This window comes from Cydia pomonella, chromosome 20 (genome assembly GCF_033807575.1).
Source record: "Cydia pomonella isolate Wapato2018A chromosome 20, ilCydPomo1, whole genome shotgun sequence".
Classification (NCBI taxonomy): domain Eukaryota; kingdom Metazoa; phylum Arthropoda; class Insecta; order Lepidoptera; family Tortricidae; genus Cydia; species Cydia pomonella.
Genome location: NC_084722.1, coordinates 12,350,628 through 12,364,827, shown reverse-complemented (window position 1 = coordinate 12,364,827; position 14,200 = coordinate 12,350,628). Strand labels below are relative to the sequence as shown.

Here is a 14,200-nt window from a genome sequence, read left to right as displayed (position 1 = left end):
CTGTTTTTAAGCCGTCGCTTAGGTCGCAAACTGACCGCACGCGGTAAGCGGCGCGGCGAGCGGGGCGGTGGCGGCGCGGCAAGTCGCCGCCGCTGTCGTCCAAAACAGGTTATTGAATTTATATAGAAGTGTATTTTCTTTGAAGAAAAGTAAACCTTGGAATAAACGGGAATAATATGTATGTTCCTCTCAACTGAAAATTTCTTTTCCAACTCGTTTTTAGACATAAATACAAAAACCATACCTAGGTACAGTACTTACCAGCCAATAATATTGTTATTTAATTTAGTTTTTAAAATGTGACACCACCCAACCCACTTGACATAATGCAAATTTTTTGAGAAAATGTTAAAAAACATCTTAAAAAAGTGGCTGTGACAGAATCGGACAGACAGACGGACATGACGAATCTATAAGGGTTCCGTTTTTTGCCATTTGGCTACGGAACCCTAAAAAGCATGACTGTGATATTCAAATATTATTACTGGCCGATAACTGTGCATTTCTAGTATACAATTAACTCGAAGCCACAGTCTGCTTTCCGATAATGGGTCGAGATAGACAAATACGTTTTCTGTAGTCAACGATTGTAATATGGAACAAAGTTGACAGGCCCTTTGTCCATGGCGGGAGCTAGTAAATTATTTATAGGTAACCGCTGATAATTATTGCTATTGTGCAACGGAAAATACGAAATATACCCTGTTTCTATTATCTCGCCTGTCACAGTCTCATTGGTTTTCCTTACTGTCTTTCCGACCGTGTTTGTTATCATTATGCTATGTAACTTGGAAATCGCTTAAAACGCAATGAATTGTTATAGATAATTAATGATCTTAGGCTTTGTATTTCACTAGGAGGCCAGTCGTTAGGGGCTATTCTTTATCTTACTCATTTTCATAATTTTATTCTGCTATTTTTCGCTTATATTAACTACTTACGTAATCTACCTAAATATTTTTAAAATGTTCTATAAATAAAATAAATATAGAGGAATTCAATTCTAAGCAATTATCCTTTCGATTAACCTTTTTGTGAACCATAACAGGATACCCGGATAAGATCGGAAGAAAGGTTAGGTTGCCTGATTGCAATTGCTTTCAAAAAGCAGTTATTTTACATCACTAGCAATAGAAAGTGTGACGCCATTTCATCCCGCCCCTCTTGCCATATTGTAATAAAAAAGTGGGAAAAAGTTGAAATTTAATGGACAAGACCGGATTTTTTTCAACGTATGCAGCTTATTCTCATTGCTTTAGAGTTGGAATTAGCAATTAGTTCGATCTTAATCCGAGAAAGTTTTTCGGTGAAAAAAAAATAATTACTATTTTATTAAGGGGCATTAAGTGAATTAATAATAAACGCTTGTTTTCTTCTTTATAATTTGCATTAGGCAATCATAGGTAAAAGTTAGTGAGAAATAAGTAATAATTATTTTTGTGACGCCCTTCCAATTCGCCGAAAAATAGTCCGGTCTTATCCGGGTACACCTTACCTTTTCGGGGAAATTATATAGTACGGAGGCAGAAAAAATATAGTATAATTTATTAACATATATAAATCAGGTCACACGTATGTTGAACCTTGACAGCTATGTGACTGGCCACTTAGGGAAAACATTTCTAGGATTTAAAAATCTCACCTTTGGCCCGGGCTCTTGCAGTCGCTGCTCGCATTGTTGCTGGAGTCATCATCGTCTTCTCTAGACGTAGCAGCAGAGAGAACTCTTGAGGAACCTGCGTTGATCTCACTCCCATCGTTGTCTTCTCCTTCTGATGTCCGAGAATTGCCTTCTTCTGCCTGTGAACAACAAACAACATACTTTGTTACTAAATCATATGATTTAAGAATAGGGTTTGAATGTCAATTGCCCACTGAAGTAGGCGCTGTTATAAAAATAGGTATAATTGACAGATACAATTTATATTTCAAGACTGTTTTACTTCAGCGTGAACTAGCGATATCTTTGTAAAGTTTTGCCTGTTAAACATTTACGACGTGATTGTGCCGTTCATAGTTTTGTGGGACTATTATGGGCACCTTTTAAATTTATCGCTGTTGCTTTTTATTTAGACAGTCTTTGCTCGCTTGTTATTTCGACAGTCTTTTAATATGATAAGAGCGACTAATGATAAAAACACGAAGACAAAAACTGTATTGACCTCGAGTGAATAGGAGACCAATTCAGATTTAAAAACTTGTTGCGGTTTTGACCTTACTTTTATACGACCTTAGCTCACGCTGATTGTCTGAGGGCCTACCGCGAATCACGTTCGACGTGTTGCCTCCCTGTCACACTTACGTACGAATTTATAAGTGCGACAGAGAGGCAACACGTCGAACGTGGTTCCCAGGCCCTCTGGGGGCCTACCGCGAAAACCGAAATTCGCAAATTGCGGGGATTTTTCTCTTTTGCTCTCACTAAGGCGTAATTAGAGTGACAGGGAAAAATGTCCGCAATTGATGAACTTCGATTTTCGTGGTTATAGCCCTGAACTGAAGTGAAATTCGTGGCCAATCACCGAGACGATCGTCAAGGTTGTATCAAAACCCGTTCGAACCCATTACAAATTCTTAAATTAGAATCGACCGTATTTTTATTTCGTGAATCATACTTGTGGTTTCACAGAGTGCATCTGAAACTAGAGATAGTCATGCAATTCGGGAATAAGTGCATGCAATATTTATTGACCTGAATATTCCAAAACACTTCATCCAATTTGTTCTCAATTTCCGAATGCTAGGTGAATTGTTAAAAAATATATATACTGTTGAAAATATAGGTTAAAACGTTACATAACTGGCCAATTTCCGGATGTATGAAAATATCTGGAGCGCAGTAAATTATTTTATTTTACTTTTATTTCCTGCGAAACTCCGTATAATTGGTATAAGGTATTTATTTACAAAACGTTAATTACTTATAAATTCAAGTTCCTAGAAAAAGATTAAGAACTCCAAAATCTTAGCATTTATAATTAAATCAGACTTAAACCATTTTGATGAAAATTACAAGTGCCCCGAGAGGAAACGCCGATATTAATTACTTAACCATTTCCTCGACTTTAATTAATTCTTAAAAGGGTATGAGGCCGTTATACTTCCTTAAAAAAAAGTTTACACGCAAAAAAAAAGTTTACACGTAGAGTGTTCTTTCAATGTCTCAATTTCACGTTTTGTTTATTATAAGTTTCCACGCCTTAATTAAAAAAAAATGGCTAACACAGACAAAGAAATCATAAACCGAAATGAATACACCAGCGAGGTTTTCTAGTACTCATTTGAAGGTTACACATAAACAAAAGTTTTAAAGAAGATATCATACTACGTAGGGCTAATATATTGAAAAAAAAAAAAAAAACAATACAGGGTGAATCAGGAGACGTGAGCAGGATCAGACTAACGGATTCAGTAAATTATAAGCTTTAGTCGTACTAATATGAGTGGGATTAAAGTTAATTTTGGTATGTATTATAACAAAATAAGTTTTTGGCAAAAAATTCATTAAAAAGAAAAAAAAAAACATTTATTTCAAGCTACAAGGCTCATAATCAATTTTAACATGTCTTAATTCTAAGCTATTCTTAATTTTTGGTACAAACATTTATCGCTGACTGTACTTTTTTTCCACAGGAAACTAATACTCATCGAGACAATTCTAAAAACCCCAAACACAATTAGGTTGCGTTGTTTTATCACAGAGTTCCTATGGCCACCTCCTGTCTCCATCATCAAATCAGCTTGATGGCATCATAATATTGCATTCTCACTCAACTTACATATGTATGCAAATTTTCAGCTTCATCGGAAACCGGGATGTGGGTCAAATTTAACTTGCAAGATTTGTCCCGTACATACTAATAGGGCAAGTTATATAAAAGCTTGTAAAAAAATTACGACATGCATGTTCGACTATTACTGACACTACTTCTGTTAAATATCGATTATCCGTGATAACAGTCCAAATGATTGTCATTATAATAATGGTTTCAGGATGTTGTTGGGGCTGCCCCGTTTCTGCAGCGCATCGGGCATGTTTGCACAAGCTCGCACAGATGACTGCAGAGTGCGGGCCAGCTCCAACCCCATCCTGGCTACGGTAGCGGGCCGATACGACTCACCTGTTGTGCGACATTTTGAGGGTATCATGACCGCTACCAGGTGATTGTTTGTTATTGTTGCTGTACTTTTCGCTTTTCTTTTTGTCTTTTTGTATTTGTTCTACTAACACTTAATTTTAAACCTTAAATATGTTACTAACCATTATGGACCATTGTTGTCTTTTGAAATAAAAAAATTGAATTGAATTAGACACTGATTACTTTTGAAACATCGTATCATACTCAGTGTGAGAATTTACTTCCTTCATAATCATTAATCAAGGTCCTATCATTACAATTAAAGAGGTTTTTTTTTAAATATATTGTTGTATCACCCATGATTGTGGAGAATTAAACTATTACTTAACAAAAATAAAAAAGGAAAAATGAGTGTGGTTGTTGCACCCAAATACGATGGTGAACAATCTATTAATATTTACTATTTTGTGTATGGTTGGTCCTGCTCGTGTCTCCTTAATCACCCTGTATTGAGGGGACCATAAATGTACACTGTTCTAGGAGATAATCAACTCACCTGAACTCTTATTAGTGGAATCGTTTCTTCATTGTGTCTGTTATACATGTTTTCAATTTTGTATAAACCTCTCATTTATGTAACTTTATACTTGAAACTTTGATTAGTATACAGTGAGTAGATCCAATATGGGCAATAAATAAAATCAGATACATAATTTATCCGTGTAATCATTACTTAAGAAGTTATTTTAAGTTACACTTATTTATGACCCTGTAGTTAATTTTTGACTGAGCAGCAATGTACTGCAAACATTAAGAGACATAACGTACAAGACATTACAAGATACGGGCTTTTTTTTTTACTCAAACACAATACTGTATTGTTAATGAAAATAAAGAATTGGAATTGGAATTTTTGTAGTAACTGCCAACAAGCGTTAAGTTCAGAGTTACATTAAGAGGCTGTCAATACCCAATGTCCTTGAAAATGATGTTACTTAAACAGTTTTTTAAGAAAGACTATTTGTTTTAGTCAAGTAAGAAAAATATATGTTCATATTAATTATATTTCAAAGACCGTGGTTGTACTCGATACACGATTGAACGAAATCGGCTCGATAGAAAATAATTGCAAAGATTGGTCTTAAAATCACAATTTTAAACGGTTTTATGTCTTTATTGTTTTGAATTATGGGTCTGCAATTAAAATCACAATTTCAAAACATTTATATCTAAACCGTGGTTGAGTAGAATATTACACTAATAATCCACTTTTTTTTAAATTATTTTTCTTATTATTCCCTTGCCCAGGCCCAGTAACATGCGACAGTGCTATCTCATTTACTCCGATACAAATAGACAGTGTGCGCGCTTTAGGTATTGACAGCCTCTTAAAGAGTTCGTATCTTGTAACTTGTGTGTTGCTTTACATTGCGGGCCGAATGTATTATGTTTGTTATTTATTTCATTGTATTTCTTATTGCCCGTATTTGATTTACACACTGTATAACTACCACGATATACATTGAGAGTAAATTACACCTCAAGTTAGGCTTTCAAGACGCCATATCGTATTTAAAATACGAATATGTTTACTCGTATAATACCAATTTCTTTCACATATACAATCAGGTACAAATTAAATTAAAACGGTATTAGATTTTACGTTTTTGATTATACTCTATTAGAAAACCAAAATTGACTAGCTGAAGTCCACCATTTTATTCAATCATTTCGAGGTAAAATTAGCAAACAAATAAAATATCGGCGCTGACCTTGCAGGTCCCAACAGCAACAGAACCGATTCATACCGATTTTAGTTCATACCGATGCGTTGACCTACCCACTAAATGCCAGTTAATCTATATATTTTTTCGTTTGTGAACCAAATTCATGGATAAATTTCATAAATAGAAACTATTGACATTAAATAAATGAAGTACTTACATATTTAGCCCTTAATGCTGGGCGTGAAATGACCTATCTCGCGATTGAAATTATGAAATGATGGCTATAGCGGATCGTGTATCCGCGGCTTTATTAATTAGCTGTTTGAATTGATTTTCCTTAGTCGACAAGTTTTTAAAAGGTAAAAAATACAGTTATGGATAGTCATAATACAACGTTCCATCCGCTAAAACAGTATGATAATAATGATTTTGATATTTTCTGTTGAGTTTGTCCATAATAAAAAAAAACTTCCCCTACTATTTTTATTTATGTCTTTAAATTTTATTGCACAAAATGGAAAATATTTTTTTGGTAATAAGTTCATTTTTGCTACAAGCTTTTATCGCTGACTTCACTTTTCTTTTACACAGGCAACTAATACTCATCGAGCCAATTCTAAAAACCCCAAACACAATTAGGTTGCGTTGTTGTATCACATAGTTCTTATGTCCACCTCTTGTCTCCATCAGGTCAGCTCGATGGTACCATAATAGTGCATTGACACCCGACTTACATAAGTATGCATTAGCTCAATCGAAAACCGGTAAGTGGATTAAATTTAACTTGCAAGACCGACAGACAGACAACAGGACAAGTGAAACTAAAATAAAAGCTTGTAATAAAATACAAAGAAGTACTTTTGCTAGAATAAGGTTAATATTTTCGAGCATATTCGATAAAATGTACAATATTTACTGTACATTTTGTACATTGCACGTTTGCGTTCAGATTTTTATAGATATAAGGAACCCGTCGAGGTTGTTGAGGCAAAAACGATATTCTTTGTGGTAAACGGGATTCTACCATTTTTTATCGGATAACACTTTTTCAGAAAGCGTCGGCACGTGTAAACGAGGCGTAGGCAGAGCTAAAATTTCGCGAGAATAACGAACGAAAAAACCACGCGAATCGTCAGGTCCGATGTTTATATAGTCATCCGCGGGGACCAACGAAGGTAGACAAAAAACAAATTGAAACATTCAATATAGGAACATGACTAGTAGAACTATTATTTAGTCTCGGAAACAGTGACAAGTTGACAAGACAAAGTGCCAAACTGGAGATTGGTTGATAAGCCCTACAAGTGTTTAGCTGAAATATCTATAATTTGATTGGATGGAGTGTAGGGAAACGTCCCACATGCCCAGAACTGTGACAACACTAAATATTTAATTTATCGGTTATCGCAGTAACTAAACACAGTGTATAGGTAAAAAACTTAAGTAAGTCACGTCCTGTTGTATGTAGTTGTGACGTGTTCGAATAGACAATATGTTTAAAAGACACACACAAACAAAACAAATGTCTATTCGAACACGTCACAACTACATACAACAGGTGACTTAATTAAGTGTTTTACGTATAAAAATTCTATGATTAAGGGAATCCTTAATCATAGAATTTTACGAGGTTTAATTAATTATTTTATGTTATATCCCTTTCTTACAAAGACATAAGCTAAAACGAGAGATTATGAAAAACGATTAGAATCAGACCAAGATAATTCTGCAGCGATGTATATGTGTCGTAATTTCATAGAAATTTGACGTTTAAAATCACATTTGCTCGTCTGAGATATAAAAATCGCTATACATCTTACACTAAAATGATGTTAAATATTAAAAAAAACGCGTTCACCAATCCTAGGGACCCGACAGAACGTGCATTTTTGGACATAAAATATGCCCTATTCGCTATCTCGTAGTATTTTGCTGGTGACAGTTCTAACGGAGATAGTCAATATAAACTTAAGTAACACGAGTTAACCTTTTCAAGCGAAGGTCACCAATACTTTACTAAACTACTCCAAAACGAATTTCACCAAAAATATGTACCACTGAAAGTACCTCTAATGTGTGATTGGTAATCTTGGAAAGATTTTTAAAAGATCGATAACTAAACGACATGTCAAAATTTACGTTTATTTTGATTCCGCTGTGATCCCACTAAGATCTACCTACGATATTTCTGACGTCAGTGACATTGGTTGCCCGAATTGAGCTGCTTCTGTCAATTATACGACATACAAACGATGTCTAAATGAGAACTTATCTAAACCAGAACTTATCGTTATCGTATCTCATTCTTCGAATCGGGCCGTTAGACTGGACCTTCTATAATACGTAAGTAATAGTACTATTATCTGTTCTGTACCACAGAGTGCCCTGTAATTAAATGTCCTGGTCGCACTTTAATGTGCAATTTACTGCATGCATAGACACAATTGAATTTGAATTGAATTGCCGCTGGATTCCAGCAGTGCCTGCATAACAGCCGTGATAGCAATCGGAAAATTTAAAGTGAAAGTGAAAGTTTTTTTATTTAATTTAGCATAAACACTTTTACTAGCACTATCACTTTAGTATATTACAATGCACTTATGAATAACAAATACTTTTCAAAGTAAAAACAGCGTATTTTAAAAATTCTATAAATTCATAAATGGAATATATTAGTGTTATGATTTTATACGACGTTCGTCAGTTATGAACGGAACTCATTGTTGGGCGGAGACACATATATAGCAAATTTTAAGAAATAAGAGCAAAATCGTCGACCGGTCTGGCTTAGTGGGTAGTTAGCCTGCCTATGAAGCCGGTGGTCCTGGGTTTGAACCCATCCCGGTAAGGACATTCTTTTGTGTGATGAGCACGTATATTTGTTATTGAGTCTTGGGTGTTTTATATGTATTTAAGTAGTTTATAAATTATAAGCACCCACAACACAAGCCTTATTATTGAGCTTACTGTAGGACTTAGTCAATTTGTGTAATAATGTCCTATAAAATAGTACATTACGATACAAGTGCGAAAAATAGGAAATTCGAAACGAGTGGCGATAAATTAAAACACGACCGAAGGGAGTGTTTTAAATCGACACGAGTTGCGAATTACCTATTCGCACATGTATCGTACAACGTTTTACAGTACATATGGCCCTTTAAATGTTCGACACAGTAATATAATATGCTACTTCTCGCACTAGTGCTATAAAGTAGCCCCATATGTACTGTAAAATATTATTTCGCTCTTCTTTCCTCGTACCTTATTTTGAAATTTCCTTACCTATTTGTATGTAAAAATGTTGCGCCCATCATTTCCAAAATCCATTTTTACTATTACTGCAAGAACGAAAGTAAGAATAATAACCTAGTAACGCATGTATGATATCCTCAGAGGGGTGCGTATGTTTTTCCAGTACATTTGCTAATCAATTCTGTAATTCCCAAAAAGCTTACGGGGAGGATATTCTGCCTATTTCTTAATCATATCATAAAGTCACTGACTTAAAAATTCATTAGTATTTTTTATGAATAAAGGAGTTAATAAGTTTTACCGTCAAAAACACTTACAATAATATTTTATTTCAATTATTTTCATCCAATTACTTACCTATTTGCATTTCACGCTTCACGTTATAATCTTATACCTTTAAACGAGCAAAACTATATATATATTATATATTGGGGTTTTCGAGGGCGTAAAATTGATGTTGCTAGGTCTTACCTCTAGGAAAACGCGCATTTTTGAATTTTTATAACTTTATAACTTTTTATAACTTTTACTGTAATTAGTATACCTTGTAATTGTACTATAATTCGAGATCTTCATTTGTAAAGAGACCAAAGCAGAAACGTTTGATTTGAGGTAAATATAATGAACTCATATCGCAGAAGATCCGTTCATATCATTAAATGTGTGTACAAAACGCGAGAGAGAAAAGGCTAAATGAAATATTTATTGGCGGTTCTTTCCAAAGTCCAAACATGTAATATTTCAAATAACTGATAGTTTTTGTTGTCTTTATACTATTCGAAAAAGGCTAAATTTCGCTTAGAATTTTCTTAATAACTAAACCTTTTTGATCATAGAGTACAGTAGTGTGGATAACTGCTGACATCCACTTATTCTGCTCTGTCGACGATGTAATGAAGATAGGCAGCAGGCCCGGTTCTTGCATTTTACCGTGATTTAACGGGCGGGTTAATGCAAGCTTTTAACCCGTGTTACAATATTGTCTACATAATCCTGTAGAATTATAATGTTTCACTAAAAAATAACTGACTTCATTACACAATTAAAAATGCAATCATTTTATGGTCTTTATTGAAGTTCTATTGTTCACCAAAAACGACAACACACAATATAAAATAAATTAAAATTCAACTTACGAGTTCCAAAACATACCTTAAAAATTAAATAAATACCTAACTGAAATACAATGTCTTTGGACAGCTATAGTGGAACCGTTAACCATGTATTGTACATTAATATTATTATTATTTTTCATCTTTCGAAAGAGACATAATTTACCAAAAGGTTTCTAAGAGGTTGTTAAGGTTTACTAGTAAGAAGGTAAATAAGTTCTTTCTGAGCGACAACTAGTATAAAACTGGAAGGATTTATTTATTCCTTGGGTGGCACCCGTTCCTTAATTCATCAACGTAGCAGCAGCCAACTTTCACAAGGCTTCATTATACATCACCCTTAACCACTTTACAAATTAACGCCCGGGAAGCTATGACTAACGAAATTTGTTACTGGCTCGGGGTCTATATGTAGAGCGTTGATCATCAAATATGTACATTTGATTGTACGTTACCCGATTATGATCTCTGATTGCAGTTCTGTTCAGCCATTAGGATAGGTTATTGTGTTAGGTATGATTAGATTTTTTTTAGTTCACAACTTATGATTACAGTCCAATTACATTAATGCCAATTTATAAGAATCTATATTGTGATCGCCAGAAATCAAATAATAGCAAGATAATCCAACTAAATTGATTTCATTAATTATACATAATATGAAAAATTTCGCCCGGAAAGGTTCGTCAAACAATATCAATAATAAACAAAGGCAATGTCAAATAATTACGCGATTATACAGTTATGTTAAAAATACACTTTTACAGTACATATGGGGCTACTTTATAGCACTAGTGCGAGAAGTAGCATATTACGTTACTGTGTCGAACATTTAAAGGGCCATATGTACTGTAAAACGTTGTACGATACATGTGCGAATAGGTAATTCGCAACTCGTGTCGATTTAAAACACTCCCTTCGGTCGTGTTTTAATTTATCGCCACTCGTTTCGAATTTCCTATTTTTCGCACTTGTATCGTAATGTACTAATTTAATATAATGGGTTTTCTAGTAAAAAGTTTCTCAATAGACGATTGCTGCTTGATTTCATATCTCTTGTGGTATTATATTAGTACTATTAGTAGTAGTTAGTATTTTCCTATGCATGTTTCAATCACTTAATCTATTAATGTATAGTTGTAGTTAATAATGTAGTGTAAAAAGCCTCGAACTGTTTGAGTGTTGTTGCACACCTGTTATTGGTGCATAGATATTATACGTGGCCACTATACTTGTTACTTTGCTAGCTTTGTTTATGTACTGTTGGTGTGTCTTATAAAAAAAAAAAATATCTCTCCATTTTAGAATTTGAAACTAAAAGCATGCATGAAACTTATAAACTTTTATATATCTTAAAGTCAATTTTATCCAACATATGCGGAAACAGAAAATAGCGTTCTTGCATGACACATAAAACCGCGCTTCAGATAAATGAAAGGATACCGCACCCCTTCCATTCGATTGATTGAATAGGTGTAGATTCTCAAGCTTATTCCTTTCACAGGCGAATCCGCAGAGAAATCGGTCACATAAATGTAAACAGTCCTTCAGTAAACAAACGACTGTGACCCCGAATTCAAAATTAGGATCTCCCGCAATGTCCCGGCCATGGAATTAACTGTGAGACTGGAAAGAGCATTGTCAACTGTAATGAGGTTTTTTTTTTAATTTATGATAGAGGAGGCAAATGAGCAGACGGATCACCTGATGGTAAGCGATCACCGCCGCTCTTGGACAGTGCGTTGCCAGCCTTTAAGATGGGAGGTACTGCAGTGTTTGGTTTAATAGTATATTTTGGCACAAGGGAGCAAAATTACATGTTTACGGCATGGGCGTACATTGAATCCTGAGCGTAGTGAGGGATTCAAGTGTTAACGCTCAAGGTGGAAATAAATTTGTTAGTGACAGAAAAAAGGCCTTTTCCGAATAGGTGACGTGATAATTCTCTTTTTAATAAAAGCCGCACACATACATTCGAGGTTTGTGTGACTGCTAAGGTTTTTTAATGACAATGTTAATTTAACTAAGGTAAAAGATTTGGCACAGGCACTGGGTTTTACTGAGCGAGTGCCATCTGAAATTTTAACTCAGAGGGGAAAATAGGCTTTAATAGCCAAGTTTCCTCACAGCGTTTATCCTTATACTGCCTCCCCTTCCGCAAATTATACTTTATACGTAAGTTCCAAGAAAATGGCACGATGTTGATTTGTAACTTAACCGAACCATTAGTCTAGACTAAGTATTATTTATTACTTACTATACGTGAGCTTAGATTTTATCAAATTACCTACATTATTTCAAGGTTTTGGGCTAATAGTCAGTTGTATGGAGTGAGCACTCTATGTTTACTTATTTATCTATGATTAGATTTGAGCAGTGGTTTACAAAGTTGACTGGACTCACATAAAAAACTGCCATTTTGGGGCCCGAATCTTGGCGGTCTTAAAACGGGGGCCTAAAATATTATTAGTAACGCTCAGATTTCCTACTAGTGGAGTTTCAGGGCCCATAAAATATTCACTCGTGACTCACCAATGGGTCGCAAGTCACAACCCATAGTTTGGGTAATGTTGGATTAGAGTAACAGAATCCTTCCAGTTAGTTGTGTTTAATGCTAACTCCATGGTTTGGTCCGTCGGATGGTAATCTGTGTTGATCCGTTTGGAGAGGCGGCTGCAGCGGCGACGGGTTTTATTTATGGATAAAAACTGTCGATTAGGGCCGTTGGTTTAAAAATACCTACTCATTTGAGGGATCCATAATTTAATTCCTTCTTTTTTCCTCGTATTTTCTTCAGTGATTACTTTTTAATTACAAAAAGATGAAGAGATATCAAATTCCTAACCATGGTGCAACTGCAGACTAACCTTGCCAAAATGGTTATTAAAAAAACTAAATTTGTGTAGTACGAAGATGTGTTTTTATATTTATTTTTCCGAAAGTTACTCAACCTTTCGTCGAAATTGCTCCGAAATGAGAAAGTACCGTTTTCCAAGATTGGGGATTAAAGTTGAAAGGGAAGCTTTGTCCAAGAAAATACTACTAACTCATGCTTTTTCTCTCTCTCTTTCTCTCATCGTATGGTATTTTACAATTAGCGAAGATCGAGTAAAATTGTAAGATAAGGGAAATATTCGACCGACCCTAGAAAAGAAGCCTAATGTGTCACGTAGTCATTCGGCTGATTTAATGATGATTAGGCTTAGGACTTTTGGTAGCATACCGTGGTTCTAGAATCCATGGAGTCGCAAAATATTTTTTTTTCAAAGTCAAAGTAAACATTACAGGTATATTTATATGTGAAAATGAAGTTAATGCTAGTAAAATAAATAAACGGTTGGGGTATGGGGTATGGGGTAGGGGATGAGTTACGGGTCAGAACATTTTTGATGTTTTTTTTTTCTCTTTTACCATCGCAAAGAGTGTGTTTAACTTTAAATAAGTGTGTTATGCTCTCTTATGTTCTACGATTAATGTTTACCGAGATATACTGAAAACCCCCAATATCTTATTGAATATTGATCTGAGAAAAGAGTGTATCTGACAAAACACATTCTTTACGATAGTAAAAGAAACATCAAATAATTTGTGTTCCAAAAACGACCCCCCTACCCCAATCCCCCAATAGTTTATTCTATTTACAAACATTTACGTAATTTTTACATATAAATATACCTAACTTTGACTTTGAAAAAAAAATACGACTCCATGGATTCTAGAACCACGGTATGCTACCAAAAGTCCTAAGCCTAATGATGACTAAATTGCAAAATATTATTTTAATATTTGTACTATATTATATTTGAGCAAAATTAGGGTGCCCTTTGGTAGGTCTTTTTGCCAACCCTCATTTCCAATAAACTGCAACATTGATAGATATAGTTTTCTGATAGTATTTAATTAGTTACTTGCTATCGTGCCAAGAATCGCATTTCATTGATATTTATTGCAAATTGAATGGAAATGTAGCTTTATGAACTTCGTTGGCACGCAACTCATGCCAGAATTTGTTCAACAAGTTGCTGAA

General features: G+C 34.6%; 1 protein-coding gene across 6 annotated transcripts in view; it reads right to left on the bottom strand.

Moving 5' to 3' along the window:
* The window catches only part of LOC133529010 (uncharacterized), a 621,251-nt gene that overhangs the window by 91,821 nt on the left and 515,230 nt on the right, over nucleotides 1-14,200 (bottom strand). For all 6 annotated transcript variants that reach the window (XM_061866585.1, XM_061866588.1, XM_061866586.1 and 3 more), the window contains exon 3: nucleotides 1,643-1,800. In XM_061866585.1, the coding sequence (XP_061722569.1) occupies nucleotides 1,643-1,800 (158 nt within the window). The remainder of the gene's footprint in view (nucleotides 1-1,642; nucleotides 1,801-14,200) is intronic.